The sequence below is a fragment of the Chionomys nivalis genome, chromosome 14, assembly GCF_950005125.1.
Source record: "Chionomys nivalis chromosome 14, mChiNiv1.1, whole genome shotgun sequence".
In the NCBI taxonomy this organism is placed as follows: Eukaryota; Metazoa; Chordata; class Mammalia; order Rodentia; family Cricetidae; genus Chionomys; species Chionomys nivalis.
Window position 1 is genome coordinate 70,541,199 of NC_080099.1, and position 19,524 is coordinate 70,560,722.

General features: G+C 38.6%; 1 protein-coding gene across 1 annotated transcript in view; it reads right to left on the minus strand.

The window, feature by feature from the left end:
* Positions 1-800: 800 nt before the first annotated feature.
* Mib1 (MIB E3 ubiquitin protein ligase 1) overlaps positions 801-19,524 on the minus strand; it is a 108,721-nt gene continuing 89,997 nt past the window's right edge. The window contains exons 17-21 of the mRNA XM_057788410.1: positions 17,438-17,630; positions 15,640-15,718; positions 11,632-11,745; positions 4,474-4,574; positions 801-1,314 (exon numbers count right to left, since the gene is read on the minus strand). Of these exons, the coding sequence (XP_057644393.1) occupies positions 1,174-1,314; positions 4,474-4,574; positions 11,632-11,745; positions 15,640-15,718; positions 17,438-17,630 (628 nt within the window). The 3' untranslated portion in view covers positions 801-1,173. The remainder of the gene's footprint in view (positions 1,315-4,473; positions 4,575-11,631; positions 11,746-15,639; positions 15,719-17,437; positions 17,631-19,524) is intronic.

A 19,524-nucleotide genomic window follows, 5' to 3' on the forward strand; every position in this document is an offset into this window, starting at 1 on the left:
ATATTAAGCTATTTATTGTATCTTAGTTATTGTTGGCAGTTTAAAGAATATTCATCTGCAGGTATAAAGAAAAACTATGTTCTTTATAGCAAAAATTACTATCTGAAAGAGTAGAAGAGTAGAAGTAAGGCTTTTGATGAAGATAGAATCCATAACACTGTCAGAATAACAGGCACAGAAGAAAAGATTGTTGTCTCTAACAATTCATCGCCTGCTGAGCAGATCTCAGAGGCACAAACAGGACGGTGTGTGTGCCCTGATTAGATCAAGCCCGGGTCAGTTGTCAGGGAAAATGAAAATTACTTTTTTCATAGGCTTTTTTTCTGCAAATGGCTGGTCCAAATAGTGACAAGCTAATATAATACAAGGAGTGCAGTGGTCACGGTCAGGCAGGATGTGTGCTTGCATCGTTCTGTACCAGCCTTCGATTCTTGCTAGAATTTTTTTCCTTTTCATGTATACTGCTAATTTTGAAACTGGTCATTTATTTAATCTAGTCAATTTTCCTTTTTATTCTGTACAAGGTAGTCATCATTCTCTTAGCACATACTTCCGGTTACTTACTTCTAAAGCTATCATTCGGGTAATTTCTAATTATTCTGAAATCCTTCAGTACTGCCTCAGCCACGTGGCATCTCTGCTATACTTTTATCATTTAACACGTATGACATAGTTTTACTTGCCCACTCACCTTATGTAGGACTTTTTGGAACAGCTGTGTCATTTTACCATGTGAAATCATGACAAACAAAATCCTGAAGGAATATTGACTTTCTCTCTTTTAAGGTGTAGCATATGCATAAATTTAAAAAGAAATTTTATTGTTTTTCACAATAAAAACAAATGTGAAAGGAGGTCCTTCAAGGATTTTCCCTTTGAAGCCAAAAACAAAATTTTTATGAATTACCATGTATTTGATGTTCCAAATTTAAGAGGAAAACACAGATAGACAGACACAGACACACACACACACACCACACACACACACACAAATCAGCAATTTCAAACACTATGTTTTCGTTGTGATGGTGGTACATATACAGTCTAATTACATTCTAATACAAAATTATGAAATTTCAAATTAGCCCATTATATTAAACTTCCCATTAGCTTTAGAGCCTACTAAGATCTCATGATCACATACTTCAACTAACAACACACTGTGTCTCTTAGTCAATACAAAAGAATCCTCCGTTCAATTGCCTTTCGACAAATTGGGCATTCACTCATTCGGTCTCCACAGAGCTGGCATGTTCCGTGGCCACAGAGGAAAATCATGTTCTTCAGACGATCCAAACACACAGGGCACATTGTCTGAAATGAAATGAGACAATGGGTAAACATGGGCCATTTTATACTTTAAGTGCAATATGACACCTCTTTTATATCATTCATTTTCTCTTCTGATTTTAGTCAAATACAGAATAAGTTTTTTAGTGTGTGTGTGTGTGCGAGAGAGAGAGCGAGCGAGCGAGAGAGAGAGAGACAGAGAGAGAGAGAGAGAGAGAGAGAGAGAGAGAGAGAGAGAGAGAGAGAGAGAGAGCATATGCATGTTTGAGGGGGATTTGAGACTTGGTCTTGGTTGGTGAACTCACTATGTAGGCCATGCTGGTTTCAAATTCTTAAGAGACCTACCTGCCTCTGCCTCCCAAGTACTAGAATTAAAGGTGTGCACCAACATGCCAAACTCAAAAATAGTTTATTTAAAACTCAGATGTTCAAAAATAGTTATTATAGCCAGGTGGTTTGATATAGGTGCCTATAATAGCAATACTAGGGAGGCAGAGGCAGGAGGATCTCTGTGAATTTTAGGCCAATCTGGTCAACAAAGTGAGTTCCAGGACAGGCTCAAAAGCTATAGAGAAACCCTGTCTCAAAACAAACAAACAAACAAACAAACAAACAGTTATTTTAATGTCATCCATACAAAATAGATACTAGCTATTCTTCCAAAACAGTATACATGTAGTATATAAAACAGATAGTACAGGCTAGGACTGGCTGGATTACTAAATGAGGCTTCCGGTCTATGAGAATGTAGCTTTGATGATACCACAGACCACTAGGGTAAAAGTGTTGTGAATTGCTAAACATATAAACATAATCCTTTCCAAACACACTGCTACAATCATCTATCTTGCAGTTTCAAAAAAGCAAAATAGGGGGTGGGGTGGGATGGGGGAATTACATCTTTGGATTTTTAGAAAGTAAGCCCACCCATTTAGTGGCATTAAAATAGCTTCATTCCATTCCATTTTCAAGAACTGAGTGTACCACAGATACTTGCAAGACCCATGCTCATTGTTGTACTATTCACAACAGGTGGAACCAGCCTAGATGTACATCAACAGGTAGAAAACATAGTACATATACAAAATGGAATTCAGTCGTAAAGAAGAATGAAATCATGTTACATGAAATAAGTCAGCCTCAGAAGCCAAATATCACCATATTTCTCATATGCAGAATCTAGATTTAAATTTCTACAAATGCATATGTATATCCATATTTATTGGAAGCAGAAGGAAATATGAGAGGGGAGTGATATATATGAAGGCAGAAGCAGGGGGTAAGAGCGCAATGAACAATGGAACACGAAAGCTTAGCCTAATGGGGAGTGGTGGTGGGGATACCCAACAAAAGGCTGTGTGTGACAAGCAAGAACAAAGGACAACATGTATTCATATAGATGTCATAATGAAACCCATTACTCTGTATGCTAAGTAATTAAAGACAAACAAGGGCCAAGTGAGGACCAGAGTTCAGATCCCCAGAACCCATGTCAAATCCAGGTAAGGACATGGGCGCACATGTAATCCCAGCATACAGGAGGCAGAGTCAGGGACTCCTTGGAGCATGCTGGCTAGTCACCCCGGCCAAACCAGTGAGGTAGGTCCACATTCAGGAAAGCACCTGCCTCAACATGGAAGGCAGAGATATCAGGGAAAACATTTGTCAACCCGGGCCCTCCATATGAATGTATATATACATGCTCATGAACTTGAACACATGTGTACCCACATACATACAAACATGGACAGATATTATACAAACAAACATATGTAAAAGGAGGAGGAAAAAGACAAATGAGAGGAAAAAAAAACTTTAAATTCTTATTTATCTTTACTTAGTCACTATATAACAATTATAAAAACAGCTCAATGAAAAGGCTTTTCTCTCTTCAGACATGTACACAAAGGCCTAGTAAATACACGCATTCCGTTTTAAACTAGTTATCATGTGATGATGGGCCACCCTCTATTGCAGTGATTCTCAACCTGTGGTTGCAACACCTTTGGGGGTGGAACAACCTTTACACAGGGGTTACACATCAGTTATCCTGCATAATGGATATTTATATTACCATTCATAACAGTAGTAAAATTATAGTCATGAATTGGCAACGAAGTAATTTTATGGTTGGGGGGTCAGCATAACATGATAAATTTTAATAAAAGGGTTGGAGCATTAGGAAGGTTGTGAATCATTACTCTATTGATTAAATCTGGTAAATTCAGAAAGTAAACTTGCTATTAAAGACTGCTATTGGCTGGCAATAGGGGTGTGAATGTCAACCTCAGACCACACTCCTGCTGTTCAAGTCTTTGAAACAATTAACCCTGTGTCAAAGCAAAGGATAGGACTTACTACTCTTTCTGCTGTGTTGTCTGTGCGACAAGGTTTCTCTGGTCCTCAACTCGACCTCCTGAGCACCACTACACCTGGCTCAAGACTTGTGGTGTCACCTAGTATACACCTGTTCTTATCTTCTTGCTTTGATAAATATCAAGGATATAAAAGAGTACTTTGTTGATATTGTATAAAATGGAGATAACAATGTAACAATACCCAGTAGTATGAAATGCTACTCCTCACTTCTCAAGCCTCTCTATCCAACTCTCAATGATCAACACCAATCTGAATTTTGCGCTTATTTTTCCCTTGTTTTTCTACATAAACACACATATACACATTTTAATTTTCTACTGAAGTAAACATATAGAAATGTACACAAGCCACAGAAATTCACAACCTGTAACCTTGCAACAGACTCCAGAAACTTCCCCTCTGCTTCTTCCCAGCAGAGAAAATCACAGTACCCAGTTTTTAACACTTTGATTTCCACCAGATCTGCTAGATTCATTAGACGACTGTGCTCTCCTCTGTGGGATTAGGAGCATCTCTGTCAGCAGCAGCATAGGAATCTGCTGGTGCATCTGCTTTCTACGTGACACACGACAATCTCTCCACACTCCTCAAACTAGTTCATTGTGATTTTCAGGCTTTTTCCAGCATGTTTATTGGCACCTGTGTGTGTTTCCTGTTCTGGAAAATGTCTGACTAAACCTCATTGTTTTGTGACATCGACCTGCTGTCACAAACCATGACAATTTACAGAAAAGGCCAGTAGCCTAGTAGACATGTGTTAAGTGGCATAGTAAGAAGCACTGGGTGGCAGGACGCAATCATTACCTGCTCTTTGATGTCCTGCAGCTGCTGCTGCAGCTTCTGTACATCTGCATTGACATTGGTGTTGTCTTTGTCCTTCTGCAGCACTGGAATAGTCCCACTTGCTAGAATTTAAGAAACACCTTCTTAGTTATTACTGTTCGACATAATGACATATTTCTATAATTTTAGTTACAAAAAAAAAAAAACCACTGAATTGGGCAGTGATGTTTTTATTAATCCCTGAACTTGGGAGGCAGAGGCAGGTAGATCTGTGAGTACAAGAGCAGCCTGGTCTACAAAGTGAGTTTCAGGGCTACACAGAGAAACCCTGTCTTGAAAACCAAAATAAAACAAAACAAAAACAAACGAACACACACACACAAACCCCCTCCAAAAAAAAAACAAAACCCTTCAAACCCATGGCGCTAAAGACAGCTGGTGGTAGAATGCCTGCAAACCATGTGCAAGGCCCTGAGTTCTGTAAATTCTATAACAGAAGGGGTGGAGGGAGCTAACATTACATATGGAGAGACAAAGACACAGTACTGAAATTCAGATAACACTCATTTATAATCATAAGAGGAAACAGGCTTAGGTGGGTGTGTTAGTGTGAATGTAACTGGCCCTCATAATTTCATAGGGAGTGGCACTATTAGGACATGTGGCTTTGTTGGAGGAAGTGGGTCACTGTGAGGGCAGGCTTTTGAGGTTTCCTATGCTCAAGCTACTGCCCAGTGTCTCAGTTAACTTCCTGTTGCCTTCTGATCAAGAATGTAACCAGCATCATGTCTACCTGAATGCTGCCATGACCCATCATAAAGACAATGAACTAAACCTCTGAAATATAAGCAAGCTTCCACAGTGAAACGTTTGCCTTTATACGAGTTGCCATGGTCATGATGTCTCCTCACAGCAATAGAAACTCTAGCAGAAATAGGGGCTAGAGAGAGTACTCAGTGGCCAAGATATCACAATGACATTGCAGAGAACTACAGTTTAGTTCTCAGCACCCATATCAGATGACTCACAACCACCTGTAAATCCAACTCCAGGGAAATCCATGCCTTGGGCCTTTGTGCTTGGGTACCTGCACACACACATACTTATACATGATGTGGGAGTCCCCTCTGTATACTGTGATTACCATTAATGAATAAAGAAACTGCTTTTGGACCTATAGGAGGGCAGAACTTAGCTAGGCAAGGAAAATGAAGCTGAATGCTGGGGGGAAAAGGAAGGCTGAGTCAGAGTCACCATGGAGCCACCAGACTCAGACATGCTAAAACTTTGCCAGTAAGCCACTGCCACGTGGCAATACACAGATGAATAGAAATGGGCTAAATTAAGATGTAAGAGTTAGCCAGTAAGAAGCTAGAGCTAAGAGGCCAAGCAGTGTTTTAATCAATACAGTTTCTGTATAATTATTTCAGGTCTAAGATAACTGGGCGTCCAGGGCCAAACAGGAGGCCTCCTTACTACAAATTGGTGTGTCAACGCGCTGGACTAAATCCATGTAAAACCTGAGAGGGCTTGGAAAGGAACTTTAGACACAAAAAATACAAAGTTTAGCCACATTGTTTTCAGCTGGCAGCTTGCCGCAGCTCCTTTAAGAGAGGTCTTACTGATTCAGTGATAGCAGCCACGCGGTATAAAAACACCACTGTGGGCTGTGCTGCTAGCACACACTCTGACTCTTTCGCAAAACCAAGCATTTGGATGAGGTTTGTGAGCAGTGTGCTATGGGTTGCTTGGTGGAACTTGGACTGGCTATGTGCCTAGAAATGGGGTTGTGGGCCTGACTCTCAGAGGCAGCAAACAGCTTCACCATGCTGGACTGTGTAAAGCAAGAAGGAAGTACCATATGTATCATAGAAATGGCACAGCTTAAGTTTTAAACTGGGAAGACAATACTGTATATACCACAGTAATGACGCAGCTTAAGTTTTAAGAAGCGCTTAGCATTTTAAAAAGTGTTCCTGGACAGAAAGAAGTTGCAATATGCAGGTATGCAATAAAGGCAAATCCAGATGAGTCAGAGTGTTGGATAAATGTACATAGGCTTGTGAGAGAGAAGAAAAATACAGAGAGTTATAAAAAAAAAGTAAATGGTTTTTTAAAAAATAAAACAAAGTCTTTAAAAAGTAGTCATAGATTAAAAGAAATAAATAAAACAAGCCACGTAAATATGGAAAATTCACAGAGTCTGTATTATGTATATTATTGTTATATTTCATTATTATATGATTTCTTTGAATTTTTTGACTGTGAATGAGCTAAGTACAGAGAGACATTTCATTGTATGGACTGCTAAGCTAAACCAGCATGTATATTATAAAGGTATCTTTTTTTTTTTTTTTTTTTTTGGTTTTTCGAGACAGGGTTTCTCTGTAGTTTTGGAGCCTGTCCTGGAACTAGCTCTTGTAGACCAGGCTGGTCTCGAACTCACAGAGATCCGCCTGACTCTGCCTCCCGAGTGCTGGGATTAAAGGCATGCGCCACCACTGCCCGGCTTATAAAGGTATCTTAACTTCAGAATTTAGTTCTAAGAATAGGTTCCTTTGGAAAAGAGGTTCTTTTTTTTTGTTTGTTTCCACAGAGGATGAGAACCTGTGGATTCGTTCCTGGCTAATATGGTTTGATAGACCACAACCCCCTAAAAGGTTGCCATGAATATCCCCCAAAATTACTTCGCCCAACTGCTGACTGAGATGAGCCTAGCACACAAGATAAATCATGAAAGATCCGATTAACAGAACCCCCAATCAGCAGAAGTAAGTATGGAGAAATCTATGCCCATATTCCCAAATATTGTCTATAAATGTTTGTTTACATTTAAAGGGAGATATGCTATATATATAAATAATTTGCATTGGTATGGATCTTGGTTTATTGATACAGTTTCAGGTCAATTTTGTTACATGTATATTTCTGCTCTTGATTAAGGTATTGTAACTGTACAGTTCATTTAAAAATAATGTATAATTAAGAAATATAGATTAATAAATAATCATCAAGCTTCTAGTCATGTTAGTTAATTTTCTAGTTGGACAGATATGTATTTCAGTTAAGATAGGTATTCTTCAAATCTTTCAGAGACCTTCAGAATATGGCATTTAAAATGTTTAAGAAGGGGCTGGAGAGATGGCTCAGAGGTTAAGAGCATTGCCTGCTCTACCAAAGGTCCTGAGTTCAATTCCCAGCAACCACATGGTGGCTCACAACCATCTGTAATGGGGTCTGGTTCCCTTTTCTGGCCAGCAGGTATACACACAGACAGAATATTGTATACATAATAAATAAATATTAAAAAATAAAATAAAATGTTTAAGAACTTAAGACTTTTCATGACACATCTGCTCCTGGTAACTCCATTCTACTTCAAGAGAAAGATGGGCATTGAAGAGGCTCCTTATAGAGTTTGCTAGCCATTTGGGCAAGAAACTGCTCTTGCCTGGGCTGCGAAACTGGACATGCAGGACCCACAGAGAAATGACTGCTAAATGTTCCTAAAGCTGAGACAGTCTTCGGGGATTCTGCTTCATGAAAGAGTCTGCTAAACATTCTGCAGGACACGGAAAAATGTGATGGACAAACTGCCAATATAGGTGGAACTGTCTCTGAAATTTCCTGCTTTGTGGAAAAGTCTGCTGGAAACTCTGGGCCTGTGGGTTGAAGATGGATGCCCCAATGGTAAAGAAGAACTTTGGGTGACTGTCCAGGCAGAGAAATGTCTCTGTCAATTCTAGAGTTTTAGAAGCTGCTTACAATGCATTTCCTGTTTACTTCGGTAATATCATATCCTTCTGGAGTCTTTGATGGAGTTGAAGAATTTATACTTATAGTTATCCTTAGTTATGATAAAAGATAAAGTAGATATAAATATTATAGCTATAATTTTTATTTGATACCTGTTTTGTTATATGTAATTTAACTATGTTAAAGTTAAAACCTTCATTTTTATTTAAACAGAAAAAGGGTGGTGATATGGGAGTCCCTTCTGTATACTGTGATTACCATTAATGAATAAAGAAACTGCTTTGGACCTATAGCAGGGTAGAACTTAGCTAGGCAAAGAAAACTAAGCTGAATGCTGGCAAAAAGGAAGGCAGAGTCAGAGAGCCACCATGGAGCTGCCAGAGTCAGACATGCTGAAACTTTGCCAGTAAGCCACTGCCATGTAGCAATACACAGATTAATAGAAATGGGTTAAATTAAGATGTAAGAGTTAGCCAATAAGAAGCTAGGGCTAAGGGGCCAAGCAGTGTTTTAAATAATACAGTTTCTGTGTGATTATTTCAGGTCTAAGCTAGCTGGGCATCCAGGAACCAAACAAGCAGCCTCCTTACTACATATAATTTTTTTAAAAAAAAGAAATAGAGAAAGTCTGAGATAGTAGCACATGATGGCTACTGCAACGTTCAGGAGACTCAAGGCAGGAATACTGCCATCATGTCAGTCTGGGCTACATAGCAAGACCTGGTCCAAAAAAAAAAAAAAAGAAAAAAATAGGCGAGGTAGGGAGAAAGAGGCTTGCAGTGACAAGAATTTCTGCATTTTAATTCCTCTGGCAAACATGCACACTCCTTTTCTCTGCTCACGGGCCACCTGAACCACAGCAAAGTAGCTACTACTGAAGTATTAACTAATCTCTTAGATGATTTTTTTTTTTAAAAAAAAGGATCTACTTTCCTTCCTTTTGCTCTTTTTTCTAGACAGGGCTCACTAGACAGGTTGCTCAAACTAGCCCTGAACTCACTATATAGGCAAGGCTGGTCATGAGCTCCTGATCCACCCACCTCTACCTCCCAAGTATTTAGATAACAGGCAGCATCCACCATGCTGGATAATGATGATAATGATGACAATGATGATGAAAATGACAATCATTATTTGAATAAGGTCTTACTATGCAGTTCCGGCCTGGCCTGGAATTCACAATATAGAGTATACAGGCTTTAAATTCGGAGATCTGCCTGCCTCTGACTCCCAGGTGCCAGGATTAAAAACATGTGTCACAGCAGATGCAGAGACCTACAGCCAAATATTAGGAGAAGGAGCTCGGGGGACTCCACCAAAGAGGTGAAGGAAGAACTGTAGGATCCAGACAACAGAGGACACCACAAGAACATGACCCACAGAATCAATTAAGCAGGGCTCAAAGGCTGAAGCAAGAATCACGGGCCTGAATGGGTCTGAACTAGGTCCTTAGCATACACGGTGCAAATGCTGAGCTTGATTTCTGTTGAACTCCTAACAGTGGGAGTGGGGATGATGTGAATCTTTTGCCTGCTCTTGGGACCCTTTTCCTCCTACTGGGTTATCTTGTCCAGCCTTGATATGAGGGTGTGTGCCTAGCCTTGCTGTAACTTGCTATGCCGTGCTCAATTGTTATCTCAGGGAAACAGAAGAGATCTGGAAGAGAAGGGGAGGGGATTTGGAGGAGTGGAAGGAGAAAAAAACTGCAGTTGAAATGCAATGTATGAGAGGTAAGTAAATAAAAATAAATAAACTAATAATTTTAAAAAGCATGTGCCACCACACACCCAGCTTAATTTTTATTTGTTTATTTTGAAGCAGTCTTACTCTGCTGCTTAGGCTGGTCTCAAATTTGTGTTAATCCACAGGTACTTGAGTAATGGAATTACAGGCATGATCCACCCAAGTCTGAAAAACCCTCCTTTCTTTATGCCAAGATTCTATTGTTAACAATAAAATTCAGAAGGCTGTGATAAAAGGTCTTTGATTTTACATGCCCTTCTCTGTACATTCTTGGCCTTTTATTTCAGGTACTACCTATACCTGGGAAATTTATTCTCTATTTGTGAAAAAGGTAAGAGTTTTGGTCAGAAGTGTGTGCAGCAATGTTTACAAAACATGTTCATAAACCAAGAATCAAAGAAACCATTCTCCATCAACTGCAAGGACTGTGAGTGAAATCAGGTCTGCATAGGAGCCTATGTTTGAGTGCTTGGTCATCAGGGAGTGGCACTACTTGAGAGGGATTAGGAGGTGTGGCCTTGCTGGAGGAAGTGTCACTGGGGGTGGGCTCTGAGGTTTCAAAAGCCCAAGCTAATCCCAATCTCTCTCTCTCTCTCTCTCTCTCTCTCTCCCTGCTGCCTGTGAATCTGGATATAGAATTCTGAATCACTTCTCCAGTATCATGTCTGCCACCATGCTCCCCACCATGATGATAATAAACTGTCCTCTCAAACTGTAAGTCAACCCCAATTAAATGCTTTCCTTTTAAGAGTTATAATGGTTGCCGGGTGTGGTGGCACATGTCTTTAATCCCAGCATTTGGGAGACAGAGGAAGGAGGATTTGTGTGAGTTTGAGGCCAGCCTGGTCTACAGAATGAGTTCCAGGACAGCCAGATCTACAAAGAAAAATCCTATCGTGAGGAAAAAAAAAAGTTGTCGTGGTCATGGTGTCCCTTCATAGCAAAAGAACACTGACCTAAAGAAAAATAAATAAATAAAACTTTAAACAGTTGTATTATGAAGCATTTGGAATAAAGTCCAGCAGGTGAGTGCCTGCTAAGCATGAGCAATGACTTGAATTTATCAGCACCATGATATGAAAGGGATAAATGGAAAGTTACCTTTCACCTTTCTACTTACTATTCCATACAATACATCCCACTTAATTGATCCTGTAAGCCTGCTATGTACAGGAACCAAATGAATACATTTGTAAACTGAAAAAAAAAACTAGGAATTTGGTGCCCCAATTGGTAGAGTATATGCTTAATCTAACTCCAAAAATGGACACACAAACACAGCCACTATATTTCAGCTTTAAAACAGAAAGCAAGTATTCTTTAAGAACATAAATGTTCTTCATATTACAAAGCCTCTAAAGTTTGGTGTTGGGCCACCCTCTAAGCCTAGCAACTTGACTATGAGCCCTAGCACCCATGGAAAGGCTAAAGGAGAGAACCAACTCCATAGAATTATCCTCTGATTTCCTCACGCATATGAAGGCTTTCATGTTCCCACATGCACACACACCTTTTGCAAGTCTATATGAGCATACCACAAACTAAATAAAATGTAATTTTACATTCTTATAACAAACAAAAGCATCAAAAAGCTATACTTGCTCCTCTGTCAATCCAGCTCTTGTTTAACAGGGCAGTAGCACAGTATAATTCTGTGTAAAGGTAAGAGAAGACACTCACAGACATCATCAGAGGGGTCCTCCGAACTCTTCCCACCACAGCACATGATGAAAGGCACCCTTCGTTCAACCACTGCCCGGCACTGCACACATTTTTTCATCAGGCTGGCACAGTCTGAAATGAGTAACACAGATGCTTCTTTAGCTACAACAGAAATAACACTGCCTTTTTCTGCTAATTTCTCTGTGAACCATATACTAAAGCAAACATTAAAGCAGTTATCTAAGATTCTAACTATAACAAGTTATAAACAAGAATCCTACCTCATTGTCATGTTATTAACCTAAGACTGAAAAATGTTTCCTGGAAAAAAGAACCTATTATAAAAATATTTTCTAACATAACCAAATAGTGATTTTTTTTTTAAGTAAAATTTTTTTGTTTGTTTTGTTGTTGTTTTTTCAAGACAGAGTTTCTCTGTAGCTTTGGGGCTTGTCCTGAAACTAGTTCTTGTAGAGCAGGTTGGCTTTGAACTCACAGAGTGCTGGGATTAAAGGTGTGAGCCAGCATCACCCGGCAATCTTTCTAAATCTTAAGGTTTAGCCAGGAATGGTGGTATACAACTATAATCCTATTTCAAAAATCCAAAACAAAACCAATAAACAAACAAAAAAAACTTAAGATTTAGAAAATGGAGAGAAATACATTCAGTTAAAATTAGAACAATGACTGCCATATCCAGGCTGTAAATATCTGAAGGGAGACAGTTATGGTGAACACTGTCTGCACACCCTGTAAACACTGCACTCAGTCCCCTAAGGAAGGCTTTGCTATTTTCCCATTGGACTGAGGTTCTGGGTCCTTGATATGGTAGTTCTAGGACAGCCAGAGCTATTACACAGAGAAATCCTGTCTCAAAAACTAAAAGTAAAATAAAAGATAAAAAGTCTCTGAAAGTGAAAGAGAAAGAAGGATAAAAACAAAGAGAGAGCAAGGGAGAGGGAGAGAGAGAAACTAAACTTTATCAAAACATGGAACCATGGGCATAGACAGGCTGGGGTACATCCTCCTAATGGAAGCACACTGGGTATGGAGTCATTATCAAGCCTGATAACAAGACTTGAACATAAATGGTCTCACTCTTGATAATGCAACATGCAGTAGGCAGGGACTAATAAATCTAGTTTGGGATTTGTCTTCAGTATGAGGCAGACTTTTTTTTTTAAAGGATTAATGTATCACATACTAATCAAATAACATATCACAATTACACAAACTTTCTGTAACTGTTTAGTAATATTTTTGTACAAAAATATCATCAGCCTCTTCAAAAAGGATATAAATCCTCCTCTGACTGGTGAAAGTACTTTATACTCCTCAAGACTCCAACATTCTCCTTGGCATCCTGAGGTGTGGGCTGGACTAATACTCTAGCACATACTCTTTAGGAGAGGGCTGTTCACCTCAGCCACCTCCTCTTCAGGAGGTGCTTACGCACATGTTTAGAAGCTGGGCAGTGTGGTGCACATACTCAGTTCCTGTACTTGGGAGGTAAAAGCAGGAGAACCAAAAGCTCACGGTCAGCCTGGGCTACAAGTAATAACTGTCTCTAAACAAGATACTGTCCCCCCAAAAAAGTTTAGGGCCAGGGATGTAACTGAGGCAGAGAGCTTGCTAAAGAGCCAAGAGGCCATAGGTCTGATCCCTAGAACCATAAAAAACAAACAAAAAAACATAGAAAACTCATACAAACTATGATTGCGCTGAAAGTTAGTCATGGTGTATTTAAGAAGAGATTAAAATGTCTAGTACAGAATTAAAAGTTCAATAAAAACTAGTACATTATAAAGCAAAAATGTTAGTTTTTGGAAATCCTTGGGGGAAAATAAAATATAAAGGCTCAAAAAACTGTGTAATCAATGCTAATGACTATAATTATCTGCCAAGGCTCACACAGTCAGTAATCTGGACTACAGTAGGTTAAGGGTCAACAAATCAATGCCCGAAAGTCTGTTCTTTTAAATGAGCTTTTGATTTGTTTTTGTTGGTTTTTTGAGACAGGGTTTCTCTATGTAGACAGAACTGGCTGTCCTGGAACTCACTCTGTAGACCAGACTGGCCTCCAACTTAGAGACCTGCCTGTCCCTGCCTCCCAAATGCTGGGATTAAAGGTGTGCACCACCACTGCCCAGCTTTTAAATGAGCTTTTATTGGATCATAGTTCAGTGGTTGTTTCTGGACTATGATAACAGCATTGGGCAGTTGGAAAATGAGTGGTTACTACAGAAGCCATGTGGTCTATAAAGCCAAAAACAAAAAAGTTTGTCAACCTCTGGTCTACAAACGTCTACTTAAGACCGAGAGAATGTCTTTCTGTGTTCTTCTGATAGCTGATGATAGCCGTTACACCAGGCCTTGGTAAATAGAAACACTTATTTGAGGTAGACTGCTAATTGAACAAACCCATGATCCTTTATTTAGTTGTCTAGTTGCCTATCAGAATAAAACAAAAATTAAAACAAAAACACCAGTATTCAAGGGTCCTATAAGATGGCAAAGGGATAACGTTACCTGTAGGTCAAGCTTGACCATCTGAGTTTGAGCTCCAAAACCCACAGTGTGAAAGGAGAGAACCGCCTCTCTCAAGAGTCCTCTGACTTCCACACATGCACCATGTTGGACACACACACACATACACATACATACACACACGACTTACAGACATATACACAAATAAATAAATAAATATAAAATGTAATTAACCCAACATTTAAAAAAGGGAGGCACAGGGAATGGCACTAAGTTTAGGAGGTGTGAGTTTGTTGGAGTAGGTGTGGACTTGTTAGAGGAAGTGTGTCACTGTGAAGGTGGGCTTTGTAGTCTCATACATGCTCAAGCCATGTCCATGTCCCAGTTTACTTCTTGTTGCCTGCTGATCAAGATGTAGGGTTCTCAGCTCCAGCACCATGTCTGCATGCATGCTACCATGTCTCACTATGATGATAATGGACTGAACCTCTGAAACTGTAAGCCACCCCATTAAATGTTTTCCCTTATAAAAGCTGTGGTAACAGTGTCTCTTCACAACAATAAAAATCCTAAAATAGACATCTAAACCAATGAGATTACCATATAATCTACATGATATTCTAATCAGCATAATAAAACCAAATATTTGTTAACTAACCTATTTTATAATATAAAGTACTATTTAAACAAGGTATTAAACTTGAGATCTTTCACTGATAAGTAAATAGACCCCCCCCCCAAAAAAAAAAGCAAAGGAAAGAGAATTTCAAATCCTGTAAGATTCAAGAAGAATATAAAAAGCCAAGGCCTTCAAGACAATGGGTCTAAGAGACTTAAAAGCAGTGTTTCTCAATCTGTGGGTCAAGACTCCTTGGGCCCAAATAACCATTTCACAATTAGTAACAGTAGCAAAATTACAGTTATAAGTAACAATGAAATAATTTAGTGGTTGGGGTCACCACAACATAAGGAACTGTGTTAAAGGGTCTCAGCATAAGGTTGAGAACCACTGCTCTAAAGCATTAGACAAGCTTCAAAGTTGTCTGTCCAAAGAACAGACTTCTTAAACTTCTCCTGACATAACAGTTCACAGAACAAAATTATAGCCCCCAACAACAGAAGCTGTAAGAGCCTGAGGAGTCCGGCAGGCACACAGGATAGGTAATGCTAAGGTGAAGACAATTGAAGATGCGCCAAAGTTATATGCAAAAAAATGATGGACGAGAGGTTCTAGGAGGTTTATAAATAGGTTTCCACTGCGTGTGAAAGAGAGAGAACCTTTTGTGGTAATATAACTGAAATAAAAAAAAAATTCAGCCTGATAGAACACAGAATTTCAGTATTCAAATTACTCAGTATACTCTATTACTCTAAAGTATAGACCAAAATGGTACTAAATCCTTGTCCAGATTTTCTGTAGGGGGTTATCCAATAAATAAACAAGCACGCGCGCGCGCACACAAACAATCAAAGATGTAATTTTTCACTTCGCTCTTATTTTTATGACACTGGGGAGGTTCCCAATAAGCTACTACTTACTCTCACAAGCACACATGTGTCCACAAGGTTGAAAGAGCACAGCTGCTTTCTTGTCAGAGCACACCACACATTCTTCAATCTACAGCGAAAGAAAACAAAACCAGCAGAGTGAACACTGCAGAGAAAGCATGTCCGCCTAGCAGCTGACCACCCCAGTGTACTTTCAATGTGCTCTGCCCTCCTGGCTGCTCATTCTCACATCCTTAGGTGCCCTAGTTTAAGATGCACTCTTCCTGCTGCTCCCTCCCTCCTAACACCAATAACCACATACAAAGACTCTATTTTATTTGAGGCCAGGGATAATGAGCTAAATGTTAATTTTCCTTTTTTTGTTCCAAAAACTTTAAGGAAATCTTAATAAACAAGTATTAAAACAAATGGTTATGAGAAGACTAATAACAACAAAACCTTACCCAGAGTAGTAAATTGCTAAAAGTGCAAGAGGGGTGCTTATGTTACCTCAATCTAGTGAATTCTCCATAAAAGACCCCCTTTTGGGACCTGGTCATGCTGCTTGAAGCCCAAAGCTTTTAGGTTATTCCTCACCCTTGTCCTAAAGTCTTCTACAACCTACTCATAATTTCCATTTGACCTCATCTACAAATACATTTTGTCATGTACTGCAACAACTGTGACTGACCCCCCTTTCCCTGCAGCTCACACCACTGCCCTTAGTTTCCCATTTGTTTTCCAGCATAGCTACATATAGTTTTCTTTTATTTAGTATTATTGTCCAGAAATGGCCACTTCTCACCCATCACTATCCACTGTCTTCTTGCTTGCTTTAGTAAAGGTTTACTCTCCAGCCCAAGCCTCAGGGATGTACATGGAGTGTGTATACTTGGCACTAGTCTAGTGCAGTAAAATCTGGTTGGTCTCTGATATTCTTGAACTCAAAAGCTACCTCCAATACTAATAACTTACTTAATATTTGTACAAGTTTAAAATATTAGAGCAAATTATCTAACAATCTCCTACTTGAAAGACAAGTCTAAGCACAAAATTTCCCCTTATGCTTACTTCCTCAGGTTCTACTCTCATGAATGGAACAACTGAATAAAGCATTTTGCTCTGAGCAGAGGACGGCCTCCAAGCCTCTAGTAGTATTAACAAAGTCACACTTTCAACATTGATTATTAGCACTTAAAATAAAAACTTTTATTTCCTAATTCAACAAAAAGTTTGTATTAATTTGAAATATATTTATATTTCCCAAATTACTGAACAATCCAAATAATTCGTCTAAAAATATCCTTTCCTCTAAATACTGGTTTTAGAATTTTTTCTTCAATGAAGCTGTTGATTCCTCTTTAACCAGTTGGGGTCACTATTTTCCTATGGTCAAAGGCTCTGCTAATAATCCAGGAAATGTACTGAGTTCATTAGATGTCTCGTTTTGTTAAATTTTCTACAAATTTGAAAACTACATAGTATAAAATACAAAACAGAACTCAATGTATCTAAGTTTTAGAGAGCTTTGAAAGAAAAATAGTAACTATTTTTTAAGTACTATACTTTAGATGTAAAGAAGGAAATATAAGCTAAAAAAAATATCTAGAGTTAAAATCCATGGGTGGTTTTATGATAATAATGAACATGGAAAAGTATTATCAGTAAGGTTAAACTAGAAATCAACTCGGAAAATCTGAACGGGTCACTTTAAATGTATAAATTACATATTATGGTATTTAACTCATTTGTGAGAACAAAGTGCAATAACTACCACATAGTCTAATATATGTTATGGCAATCACAGAACTCAACAACAGATAGATCAACACATCACAGACTCCCTTACCTTTGTCCTGGACTGAACCTGCTCTTTACAGATGAGGCATTTCTTGACACGTGGGGAACACAAAGAACAAGTCGCAATGTGTCCACATGGGCCAAAAAGAGTATCTCTCTTCATGTCTGAGCACACCATACATTCCTCTAAGGTTTCAGAATCATTGCTAATCATAGAAGGACTCCGAGAACCCACTTGGCCACTAATAAAACAAAGTATGTCAAATCAAGCCCATCCAAATACTCTCAAAAATTTATTTTTTAACAACCAAAGTGTCATTGTACACATAAAAAAACAGATTATATTAAATATCAAATGTCAAAAGCATATAAAAACCTTTCTTCTATTTCCTTTTCTATTCATATTTGCTCATTTTCACATCTCTACTGCTCAAAATAATAGATCAAAAAGGTACTAAATGCTTGAGCTTTCTTAAACTTATAAACCTCTCTGCACCTTCACACATTCTTCTAGTACCAGTCGATCTTCAAATTAAATGAAGACTCAATGAACAAGGTTGAACTTCTAACAAACAGCTAAAAACACCAGCAAAAACTAATTTAATGAGCCAGGCATAGTGGCTCATGCCTTTAATCCCAGCACTCAGGAGCAGAGGCCGGCAGATCTCTAAATTCTAGGCCAGGCTGGTCTACATAGTGGGTTCAGTCAGACAGTCAGAAGAACATACTAAGCCTCTGTCTCAAAATAAACAAAACAAAAAGCTAATATAAGTAAAATTTAATTTAGAACATTTTCTATCCCAGGAATAAAACAGAAGCCTCAATTAGCATCGTATTGTGGTATCAACTAGGACAGTACCACCAGAGTTCACAGAGGATGAAACACAGACAGTGAGACACTCCAGCTGCTGTCCTGACAGTCCAGTGAGTGTGTTGTTCAGAAGGATAAAATTACACTACAGAAAGGTATACTACATAGCATAAATATGCAGAAACAGGCATGAAAATGCATGTATGCATAACTAATACAGCTATGGAAAGTAAACACGGGTTCCAAGAACTTAGGAATGCACATAAAGGTTCCACTGTTCAAAATCATTACTGCAGTAATTAAAGTATCTATTTCTAAATGAATTTATACTCTGGTAATAAAATTTTAAGTCCCTTAAAGATATACTTTAAAATATATATATATACATTAAAGTATTTATATTGGGCTGAATAGTTAGCATGGGCTCCTAGTTCAATCATTTATATTAAAAAAAAAAAAAAAGAGCTGGAAAGATGCCCCAGTAATTAAGAGAATATACCATTCTTTCAGAGAACCCAAGTTCAGTTTCCAGCATCCACATTGGATGGTTTATAATCTCCCATAACTCCACAGACAGAGACATAATTGAAAGGAATCTTTAAAATATATTCTTCAATATTCAATATCCTCTCTCCCTATGTATATGTAACAGCCAGGTAGTGTGCCACCAACACCTCGCCAACCACTACTTGGCTATTATATGTACAATTTAACAGAGGCAAGAAAGCACCAAAGAAGAGGGAGAGCTACCAATATAGTCAGTAATAAATATAAAGGTCAAAAAATATTTTCATACCACTGTTTGTATTAAAAAACAGATGTGGCTGGGTGGTGGTGGCGCACATCTTTAATCCCAGCACATGGAAGGCAGAGATAGGCAGATCTGTGTGAGTTCCAGGACAGCCAGGGCTGTTACACAGAAAAAACATTGTCTCAAAAAAGAAACAAACAAGCAAACAACAAAAATAAACAAAAACAGATGCGTAATTTTTGCATGACTATCTCGGTAAAGAAAATATTTACACCAGACATTTTCATTAAAACTACTGACATACTTAACTGTCAAGAAAAATAGGAATATGTGAAATGATCATCTTCAGGGAAAATGCCACAACCCATAGGCTGGCTGGCTCACTTGTTCATTCTTTTAACCCTTCATTGCTGATAACTGTTTCCAAGCTCTTGTTACAAAGTGCTAGAATTATTACGAACTTTCAATGAGAGTAAACTGCCCTGTGGTAAAATGCCTAGAGTATTATCATAGAAAATACTGTAACAATCACAACATTTAGTGAGGCTTTTCCTAGTAAGGTTTTCCTTATAAA